Here is a 12,029-nt window from a genome sequence, read left to right as displayed (position 1 = left end):
ATGACTTCCCACCCCTGAATATGGGAATATGGGAATATGGGAGATGTTGTGACAGCATCAGAGGACGGGCGACGCTGCGATTAGTTTATGATGAATGACAAGCTGCCACGCTCTCTCCCTAATCCTCAGCTCTGTAATTATGAGGTTTCTGTGCTTTTTCTACCCGTTGGACATGCCAAGCGAACATCACAAAGCGAGGCTGGCTGCTATTAAACAGCACAGGTGGTTTACCGTAGGAACAGATGTCTCCCTGACCGCAAATACACATCTGCAAACCCTGATCTGAAGAAAGAGGTGGGAGCAAAAAGAGGTTGTAGATAAAGAGAGAAGTTGCAGCGCTGACAGAGGTTTACATAAGATATGAGAGAAGAAGGCAAAACAGGGTGGAAAGAGAAAGAGTGCTTCTCTAATAGCAAGCTGCAGAAAGATAGTGTTTGAGCAGAGCAGTGATGTTCCCTGTGGTATCTCTTTAAAGAGATGATTAGAGGGTGCTCAGACAAAACCACAGGCCAAGGAGAGGGAGATGGAGTAAAGGGGAGTTAAGAAACTGTATTAGAGCTCCAGATTTTTTCCAGATTCTATCTTTTGACGGGAATTGAGGACCATGTGGTTTTCTTAATTGCACTGGGAATCTGCCTGGGTGTGAGGAATGAGTGTCACACTGTACGGAACGTTTTCATTGGTGAAGTCATGGAAGTTGTAAACCAACTAGAATGGAATCATGTATTTATCCCCTGATGACCTGACAACCAATCCCACTAGGACAGTGGAATTGTCCCAAACAGTGGATGGGTCGACCTGATCCAGGCCCAATACCAGCCTTACAGAACAGCTCCAGTATTGGCCAACCCACCTGGATAGCTTTTTGTCTTTTATAGCTTTGGAAAATCTCAATAACCAGTTTGGTAAAATGAACACTGTCTGTTTTTATGGACCACAAAACTCCCTGGCCTCAAGTAAGCTTACATAATAATGTGCACTGTACAGATTTAGCAGGGAAAGGGAAAATGCTGCATCTATTTAACAAAGGCACTCAAAATATCTTTAAAAGAATCACAGGTTGGATCCGATTTGGGTTAACAGGTCAGTGTTTGCATCAGACTTTCACGCTTGATCGACTTGGTCGTAAAATGTACGTCATAATGTTATCTATTATTAAATTGACCCTTTGACCTTAGGGTGGTACATTCAATAAACATGGTGGACACATTAACCTGATACCATGGAGCCTATCATTCCATTGTAAGTCGTCAGGGCATAATACCAATCTGTTGTTTTAGTGATATTATTGATTTAACAAAAACAAACAATCGGAGGTTGTTCTCACAGGCTATGGTTTCTTATGATAAACATATTTATAGACATTATTCATTACCATTCATGCAAAGTGTTTTACTTAGAAGTCCACTAACCAAGACAGTGCTGGTTGAGACATACAGCCGAACTGCATTGTAGTACCGTTGCTTCGCTTTGCCTGTGTTGCTCGCGGTGAAAGTTGAGAAAAGTTCAACTTCTCAAGCGTCGACTGAAGCGCCAGCCAATCAAATTCCGCTTATGCAAGTACAAACGCTAGCCAAAGCGTGTGTATGTAAATATGCTGGGAGAGCGCAGTCAGTTCGTCATATTCCAAAAAAGGGAGGAGAAAATAATAAAAGCGGTAGGGAATCACAGTCTTATAAGACCACCCTGTACAAATACAGGGATACAAACAGGAGGAGTGATTGGTTCATGGTCGCATTAACCCCAAGTGCCAGACACGCCCACCGGCAAGAGTAAACGCAGTGGAACCGTGTGTTCGCTGCGTAAGTAGCCTACCGTACAAAACTTTATGTTGTTGGAAAGACAACTGACCTTGCATTTGTCAATGATCATATGTTAGTTCATTATTATGCCTGCAGGTCACGCATACACAAATGATTTAGAGGGCATTTGCAGTTTCCAACCTCTAACAAACTAACTCCACACACCAGAGACCACCCTGTCAGTCGGCCTATCACAGTGCACCAGGTTACTGTAATGAATGCAGCGTAACACTTTACAAGCTGAATGTACTTCAGTAGGATTTGTGATGTGGTTATAGCTCATGACGATCTGGCTACTACAGGCTTCCTTAAAATGTCAGGTTTTACAAATGATTGATTTAATCATACTCAAACTAATGTACTGCCCTGGGGAGGAACGGAGAGAGATAGAGAGAAGAAGAGACAGCACAAATGGAAGAAGTGGTGAAGTGGGAGCTTTCGAACAGCAATGAATGTGTATCCTCACTGCATATGAAACGGACATGGGTCACATGTTTGGCTGTGTTCGCACCCGGTCTCTTCTTCCACTACTTACAGAGTGTTTGCGCGTTGTTGTGCTGGTGCCTGTGTGTGAACGCTCTGAATGCTCTTTGGGAAACATGAGCACTGTACAACTGTTTTATTATTATTGTTTTTCGAATGAATGTATCATCCTGGCCACAAAAAACAGCTAGACTAACCCTACATAAAGCTTAGGTAATGTTTAATGTGAGACCTTTAAAAAGGAATTCTGAGAGAAAATGTAGCATACATGCCTGCTCAAAAGTAGCTCTGTGATGAAATAAGCCAATCTGTAATATGTCATGAAAATGTATACAGAAAGCCAGAGCAGCTCGCTGAAAGAGAAAGAAAATAATACAGAAATACAAATATGTGTTAGCTTCATCCACTGGTGCTTTATTAACCCTGTAAAGCACAAATATAGAAAAACATCAGCAATTTTGTTTTTGTTTTGACCTTTCAGAGGTTGTTGTAGGAAGACTCTGGTGCAGAAATGAAAGAGTGTTCACATTTGTTATGCTTTTGTACGTTTTTAGGGAAATGTAATATTGCAATGATCAAAATAAAAATGAATGTATTCCACAATGACTAAACATTTACATGTTCTAGACATGTAATATATATAAAAATATATATATATTTGAGACATTTTACTTCGACCTATAAACACATTTACTACCCAATAGCAGTGTGAGGCTGAACAAAAGGACCTTTTGACTATGTATATGTAGTGTTTTAAAAAAACAAACATTCACTTTTTTAGGATAACTTAAAGTGATGTTGTAAAGTTACACCTGGGGGCCTTACAGGTTGAGTAGTCCCTCAAGGGATCCTCAAATTGGAAGAATCTAGAAAGAAATATAAAAAACTGCCTCATTGAGAGGCATGACACAATACAAACACAAATCACACTCCGATGTCTGTATCCAAATCTAAATATAGTAAAAAGGTGTGAAACTTTTTTTTTTCAATGCAACTAACCCTAGCATATGTACATACAGACTGGAGACCTGAGATCTACAAGGAAAAGTCAACCTTTCCCAGGACACAACTCGCTGAACACTTGTCCTCTCAGGAACTGCTACCATCGTCCCACAGAACCAGAAACCCCCACCTGGTCTGTGTGAGTGTTAGCATGTGTGGCTAAAGACAGTGGCTACACAGGTGGATCAAAACAAACTCAGGACACCACATAAACAAATTCACGTAAACACACAGAATTATGATGTCCTCACAAGTGTGTCCATTTGTCCAGACCGCAGCGTCCCCTTTGTTGTAGGTGCTGTCTCTACAGGAGGACCACCCTTAATCTGAGAGGCCGCCTGAGGGGTTAGCCCCCCAAATGACTCCATAATCACCCCCACTACATTAGCTAAACCACATTTTGTTCCAACATTTTGTTTTAAAACTTTGACAGACTATAATTTTCATAACTTTGATCTCATATCCTTGTGTGACTCCGTACTTTTTTTTCTTCTCGATCTGTTGTTGCATAAACTTTTGAATTTCCCCACGTGGATTAATAAAGGTACATCTTAACTCATCTTATCTTATCTTACACCCCACACAGGCTCATCCTGTTCAACAATAATCCAAAAACGAGAGTGAGGAGAAATGAGAAATGAACAATCATCCTCTCTCATTGTAACAATCTGACATTGAGAGTATTAGTTTTACGGTTTGATGCAGAAGTCCAAATGTAAATGCTTGGATGATGAAGATGATGCCATTTATTTCAAAGCCTTATGAAACCCACACAGGTTTTCAAACAGCGCTGTGTATCTCCCTTCTTTTCCCGGGGTATTTATTCCTTACAGATGACTATTGACTTAAGTTGAAGGCCGCCAGGGCTATGATTATTCGGCTCAAAATTAAAGTCTCTGTTCTCACAAGCCAGTTTACTGACAGGCCAGCGTAGGGGCGGTGGAGGGAGGGATTACTTTTAAACTCAGCTCTCCTCGTCTCGCCTCTCCCTTCTGCCGTCCGTCCTCCCTACGACCACCAAAAATGAGGGGCTTGCATGTGAAAGCTCTTAAACTTCAATCATCATCGTGGCGAATGGACTTTCAGAAAGTCTAAACCAACTCTAAACCAGAACCAAATGGTGACATCCATGTACCTATACTGCCCACATCACACACACCCCAGTTAATTGCCTTTTTGACTCAGGGTTTCCATGAGGAGAGCTGTAATAATGAATGGCTATAAACACTTTAACGCTTGTGGATTTTTGCCCCCATAACATTGCATCCTGTAAGTGGAACAACTCTAGAGCAGGGACTTGCTGAAAGGTATCCTTGATGCGTTTCCACTGCCATCTCAGGGCGACCCTAAGACCAAAGCAAGGCAGGGTCCAAGAAATCAGAACCAAATGAGCCTTATTGAGGCTCAAACCCACCAGCTTTTATTACTGCTAACATTAAAACTAAACCAGTCCATTTTAATGAAACCACCTTGATTGTGATTCCTCAACTGGGGTATGAACCAAACCATGATGTCAGAGTACCGTTACACCTCCATTGAAGTACACGGCTACCTAAATATATAACAACTAGGCTTCAATCCTTACTAGATAAGCCAATATAAGCCAAGAAATAGGGACGCTGTAATGTTACCTCTGAGAAAATATTTTGGAAACTTGGGTAAACCAGGTGGGTTTACCATCTATCACATTCCTGAATATTAGTTGTCCTAAAATCACAACTGCTAAACCCCTTGACCAAATCCAAAACAAACACAGGCCTCTGCTACATTCTGGTGCTGCTGAGATGTGATTCCAGCTCCTCCAAACAATGGACGTCTGTCAGAACTTCAGCAGCAGCCCGGCAGAGCAGCCCTGCAGCTGCTGGGGGGTCCGGTTAATGTACCACTCCATTGTCTGCTGCATGTAAAAGACAATAGACATATGGAGCATTTGTATCGTCATTCCAGGATCATGTTGGGAAAAAATCTGGACATTGTAATAACTGACTGGGAAAGGCCAGCACTGCTCTAAATACCTTTCATCAGTAGAGCTGTTGAGGTGGATTGAGGACAATAAATGACTCTGTATACAGAAGTGGAAGTACTCAGATACGTAAGTGAAAGTAAAACAATGTTAGCATCAAAATATACTTAAAGTACTCATTATGCAGATCGGCCCATTTCAGAATAGTAAACTATCAAAGTATATGATATGTTTAGATTATAATTACTGATGCATTAAAGTGTTGTGTAAGAATAATCAATATATTGTGACAGAACATCAAAGGACATAGTTCTCTGTTTCCCAACGGACCGGACTTTGTACTAGCCGGTCCCTGGATGTTATTGTTTTTAGCCTCAGGTAGCATGTAGCTAATGTGTATGTGAGTATAAGCAGAATGACGCATGGAGTTACATACTAAACACACCGCCTCTAACTCTCACCCATTGACGCTGCAATAATACTATTATTACATGTTTAATAACCAATAAACCTCAGAAGAATTGTATAATAAAGTATAATAAGAGATGCAGAAGATGACGAAGCAGAATGCGCCGAGGACCCGCCCCATGGACATCAGCCAATGGAAGACTAAATACAAGAGGGAATATATAAAAATCAATGTTATTTAGAGAAACGGTCTCTTTTATCCATGCAACTGTAGACAGATAGCTGCTCTATGTGGACTGTGGATCAGTGAGTTGGATAGAGGAACCACAGCTGTGTTCCTACTGTATTACTAAATACCGTTAAACTTCATGACAAGCATCCTGGTCTACTTCAGACCCACTCTTGGTCTTCCAACAAAGAATCTTAACAGTTCTCAGAGCTGGTAAAGTTGCAGCTAGTTTAATGGCTTTGTATACTGCAGGGTAGCTGCTGAATTTACTCCAGGTGAACTACAGTCTGATTTTTATTTTTTAATAAATGTAGTGGAGTAAAAGTACAAGATTTTCCTTATAAGTGGGGTACAAGTAAAAAGTATTTAAAATAATTTAACTACTCAAGTAAGGTACAAGTACCTCAACATTTTACTTAACTAAATGTACTTTGTTACTTTACACCACTGTTTGTATATTAATTATAGATGTTATATGTTTGCTAATACAATGCACTTAAAGGCCTACTGAAACGTTTTTGTTTTTACTTAAATGGGGATAGCAGTTCAGTTCTATGTATATTACTTGATCTTTTGGTGAAATTCTTGTATTTTTGGGGAGCACGTACAAGCAGAATAATTGACAAGAAAAAAGGATTTTTATCAGCCTGCGAGGACCTTCTCAAAACAGTCGCGAGTGTAACTGTACGGGTGTTTCAACCATGGCTAGCAGTACTAGTCAGAGTGATTTCAGCGAAAGTCCGTCTGTTTCTGTTGGTGCTGAACATGATGAAAGCGTCAGTGAGCTCTCTGATGATGGAAATCGAACCATAATACCCGGATTTCCGCCGAAAAAGACGTTTATTTCACTTCGCTTTTTTTCTTTTGTATCTGTTTTGTTTGCGCTGGATTATACAACTACTCAACATATTGCAAGGAAAACAATGTAGATATTCTACAACTATGGATTATTATGAACATTTCAAGACCAAGCATGCTGGGCTAACTTATTCGTACGGCCATACAGACAATTTACAAGGTAGGAAGGCAGCGAATGGAGGGGGAGGGGCATTTTGATATGTTATACAATGGAATAAACATATTTTACACACGAAATATATGTTTATTCATGTATCGATTCTTGAGACTCTCAGCTTTCAAATGATATATAGCATTACTATGGTAGCTCATGCTTTTTGTGCCCGTGTCCGCTTCACCTCCCGATTCCAAGCTCGGGACCGACTGTCATCTTTCGGGAATGTTAACAATGACACTCCGTCCGAGTTGGTGTTGCTGCAGAAGGCCGCAATGCATCACTTCCCACTCGCGATTTTCGTCATTTTAGCCAAAAACTGACAAAGCAAAACACGATGAAACACACCGGCAACAATGGCCGCCACACTTGTGGTTAAACTCGTGACGTCACGTGGGAGCTCCGCCCAGAAGGGTCTCAAACAAGACTGTTTTCCGAGATTTCCTGGCGCGCAATTTGATATGAATTACTCCGTTAATTCGACCGTAATGACATCGGTTGCAATGATAAGTTATTGAGTTGTATATGTACTACTAGACTGCGTGGTGTGTAGTGCTGCACTTCAGTAGGCCTTTAAATATGAAAGCTTAAAAGCCTGATATTGGGTAATAAAGTAAGTCTAGGATATCAAAATACCGTATGTCTAAATTCATATCCAGCCCTATGTCGTACAGTATAGCCTAGACACTGTACAGTGTAGCTCCTAAGCTAGCAGCAGATCTTAGCACAATTGTCAGTCATTCCCGGTTCTTCCTGATCCCTTTGTTTTATGTTTCAGTGAAGCATGCAACATAATAGGTGTTGTTTATGTATCATGGTCTGTTGTCTAGCAACGATAAGGTAATGCAAACCAGACTTGCTTTTAAAGTTTCATTGCTAAAAAAAACAGAATTAAGTTACATAACAAGGGGCTATGTCGAACAGATGAAATGATAAAATAATACCTAAAACAAGCATTTGCATCATAGCTCCATATCCTGACAATTATGTCAGGACACTCATTTAAAACAATTCAAACTGAAAAATGTGAAATGTTACTTTTGGGGGATCGGTGTTGTTTAAAATTGGTATTCCAGTGAGGAGTTTGTCCTGGCTGCTATCTAACAAAGTATCTACTCTTCTATGTGGCTTGAGGTTTATGCAGCTCTTCTGCTAATCTAATGACCAATCCATCAAATTCCTCTGTAGTAGTAACATGAAAGATTCGCCCGAATATATCCTAAAAGTTACAAATAAATCAGTGTCAGTGCTTCATGAGGTCAGGGCCTTACCTCCTGCTTCACATGTAGCAGGCGTTCATGTGTGCATACAGGCCATATTGAATTGCCAGATGATTGAATGGAGTTGGCGGAGTTCATACTGCATAGACACTTAAAAAAACGACCACAACCCAAACGTCACGGTCAGAGCCCGCTGTCTCTCCACAGTCTCTCCTCCTGACGCCCTCTCTAACCCCTCCTGTTCGAGACACATCCGAACTTTTCCACAGAGAGATACTTCAACGCACATTTCAAACTGAAATCTACCACTAGCTCTTCAACATTCTGAATAGACTTATAGAAACTGCCCTATGAACATAATGTTGACCAGAATCACCCTGGATATACATAATGAACTATCCTGACGGGAGTTTTCCAGCGCGTGTGTCCGTGCGTTTGTGCACGCAGGCTTTGAGCGATGCACGAAGCACGAGATACATGAGCCTGGCACACTGAAGAGTACATGGAGGCGTTTTAATAATCGGGGTTTGTATTCACATCATAAACTGACTTTCGACCCTGAAAAAACGGCTAGCCTACGGTTTACAGAACATAGAAAAGTCAGAGTACGCTCAAAAACAATATGAAGTTCTGCAGAATATACCAAACCAAACTTTTCATGATTTATATGAAACCCAGTGGAGTTCTCTTGAGGTACCGGTCCCCGCAGACTCCCATGGAAAACAGGCTGCAGTAAAGGGAGGGTGTTGAGGAACTCGCAATAACGTATTATTTCGGTACAGAGAGACAGACTCACCCCTGTTAGAGCCGAACAGAACCGGGTCGCTCCTCATCCTGAAATCCGTCTCATCTAATCCGGAGAAGGCACGTGCCGAGCGGCTCGCGGCAGCAGTTACTCCACACAAGGACTTTAAGACGCTTTATGCTTCAGTTCAAACTTCTACTTATTCCTGTTCTATTGAACCGGCCACTGAAACCGTCCTCTGTTCCCTGAAACTGCTCTCTCCTCCTCCCTCCTTTCCTCCTCCCCTCTTTGATTCCACTAATGTCTCTCTATCCCTCGCGCTCTCTCTCCAGCAGTTTGCCTGCATGGATACATGCTGCGTTTGAAGACCATCGTTCATTACATAGTTCAAAGCTTGCTTGCTGGATTTTACCACGGGTCGGACTATTGGTTTCAGAATGAATTGATTTGATTAAGTCTTTTTAGTAACAGAGCATGTTGGTGCTTCATTAAATATATCAATATATTTCAGTTTGAAAAAATATTATAGTTGAAAACAATGACATGAACACTTAAGGAACTACTTTTAACATTGCCGGGATACAATTCATCTTATTCATTGCTATCAATATTAGACAAAAACGACATTGTCCAATTCGCTGGATATCCAAATCTAACAATGATATTTACCTAGGTGCATTTCAAAGCAGCGTTTTCCTCGTCCTCTTAATCCTCCTCCTCCGTGTCTGCAGGGGAGAGTCTATGATAGAGGCTGTTGGAATTTGTTTTGGTATGTTTCTAAACATACTTCATTCCATGTATTGAATATACTTTAAGGGAATTGTATTTAACACAGTGTTTGTCATGTGAATAAGTGAAGCATGAAACACATGACTACCACAAAGATATAAACACATATTTCGAATAAAATTACATTCCGTTATTGGGGAGAGCTTTAACCTCACCAATGCATTGACCTGTGAGTTATTTACTATAAATTGCTTTGTAATTTAATATGGAAGTTAATTAACTCTTCAACTCCTTGATGTAACCATAGTGAAAAGCATTTGCTACATACTGCAGAGAAGGAAACAAGTAAATAAAAGAGAGCTTGCTTTTGTAATTACTCTCCATTACCATAAGCTGCCGATTCCCCCCATCCCTAGGGGCACGAGCCAGTCTGAGTCAAATGTCCCATCTGCCACTGAGGGAGGAGAAAGAGGAGGAGGGAGGGGGCTGGTGGTGGTGGTGTCGGTAGGGGGGTGACATGCTTTTTAATATGTTTTCTTTAGGCCTGCACTTTTTCTGTTAGGAACTTAAGACAGAGGTAAGGAACAGTCTGATGGGAAAGATAAATGTCACCTTTCAGTTCCACCATCAAGGAGAGCCACACACTGGCAGAGGTTGTTAAAGTCTATTAACAACCTCCTTAAAGTTAAAGACTATATCTCGTACAGCTTTTCACTGTCCCACTGTTCGTTTTCTCACATTGAGTCCTCTCTGAGTTATGGAGAGCAGGGTACAGTAGTAACATCGATCTGTACCTATTCAAATCAGCAGGCTAGGTGACATGGCCAGGGGCATTCTAGTTTCAAATTTTTTTTACTAAATTTTCTATTTTTTACTGGTTCGCAAACTGGCAGAAGGCATCCCAGTTGACATTGGTTGAGAGGTGGTGTACAGCCCGAACAGGACACTAGATAATCACTGGGCAAACATGCGGACAAAAGCAACCATTCAAGCTCACACTCACACTTCTCACATTCTGAGAATATGCAATTCCACACAGATGGGTCGAAGCCTCCTGATGGTTCTAACTCTCACTGTGAGGGAACAGTGCACTCCTGCAATTATGAGCATATTATTATAATTAAAACTACCCAAGCTCAAAACTGCTTTCATTAAGTGGTTCATTTTAAGTTAACATAACAAAGTTGAGATAAGTAGATAGAATCGGAGGATGAAACCCTCTTTATTAGTCACATACATGCACACAGCAGAGCACACACAGTGAAATTAGTCCTCTGCATTTAACCCATCCTAGTACTAGGAGCAGTGGGCAGCTATCGTGCAGCACCCGGGGAGCAATGGGGAGGGGGGTTGGAGGTGTCCGGTGCCTTGCTCAAGGGCACCACAGCAGGGCCTAGGAGGTGAAGTGAAGTAGACAATAAATAACATGGTCATATTACTTCTGCTGCGTTACCTCGCAACCAACACCCTTGCTTTCTACCATCACAAGAAGAATCTAACGTTAAGCAAACACTGTAACCAAGTACTTTAAGTATCTTTTGTTTAGCTATACCCTATCCAGTGATAACAGAACAAAAAAACACTGACAAACTATTCGACCAACAGGGCATCAAATGAAAAAATTGCACAAGCAAACATCTTCCCTAAAACTGAGGAGAAGTGCATTGATAAATCTCAGTGGACTTTAAAATACCAGCCCCAGCTTTCTAATACACATAGCCATTTATTCCACTGTGGCACAACAGCTGGCAAAGCGTCACACACACACACACACACACACACACACACACACACACACACACACACACACACACACACACACACACACACACACACACACACACACACACACACACACACTTGTGGTCATGAAAATAATCTTTAAATCTTCAAAAAACGCTTGACTAATGCAGATTTAATCTTCATTAAAACTCACACTGCCGGTCAGAAGAATTTGGACTAAAAAACTCAGCTGAGAGGAAAACACAAGTTGGGTTTGAGCTGCAGGAGAGGGTGGCATTCCTAACAGCCCTGTTTATTGTACGGCACTGCAGCAGTATGCAGGTCAGATGACCCTACATCAGTGAATAGCAGTTGAGAAATCCAGTGGGAGGATTTCTGCTTGAGCTATGAGAGTCTTATCAGCAAAAGATATGATGATGGAGCAGGAGTGTGTGTGTTGAAATAATGTATCGTGAAAGAACAGATGGATTGCAATGAAAAAGCATGTGTGTTGTAACTCTCATATCCTTTATTACATTCTCCATCAAATGAGTAATTACATGAGCTCAGTGCACACACATACACACACACACACACACACACACACACACACACACACACACACACACACACTTTTGAAACTGGATAGATGTTTGACACTGTTGAATAAAAGTCAACAGTGACATCAGTGTTTGGCCCCCTGACTGAGATTAA

The 12,029-nt window shown here is 41.2% G+C and overlaps 1 protein-coding gene across 1 annotated transcript in view; it reads right to left on the bottom strand.

The window, feature by feature from the left end:
- Positions 1 to 9,115, bottom strand: part of afap1 (actin filament associated protein 1) — a 61,920-nt gene extending 52,805 nt beyond the window's left edge. The window contains 1 exon segment of the mRNA XM_063901065.1: positions 8,916 to 9,115. Coding sequence (XP_063757135.1) covers positions 8,916 to 8,952 — 37 coding nt within the window. The 5' untranslated portion in view covers positions 8,953 to 9,115.
- Positions 9,116 to 12,029: the final 2,914 nt, after the last annotated feature.

The sequence above is a fragment of the Eleginops maclovinus genome, chromosome 14 (genome assembly GCF_036324505.1).
Source record: "Eleginops maclovinus isolate JMC-PN-2008 ecotype Puerto Natales chromosome 14, JC_Emac_rtc_rv5, whole genome shotgun sequence".
NCBI classification, from domain to species: Eukaryota; Metazoa; Chordata; class Actinopteri; order Perciformes; family Eleginopidae; genus Eleginops; species Eleginops maclovinus.
This window is presented reverse-complemented; position numbering and strand designations above follow the sequence as displayed.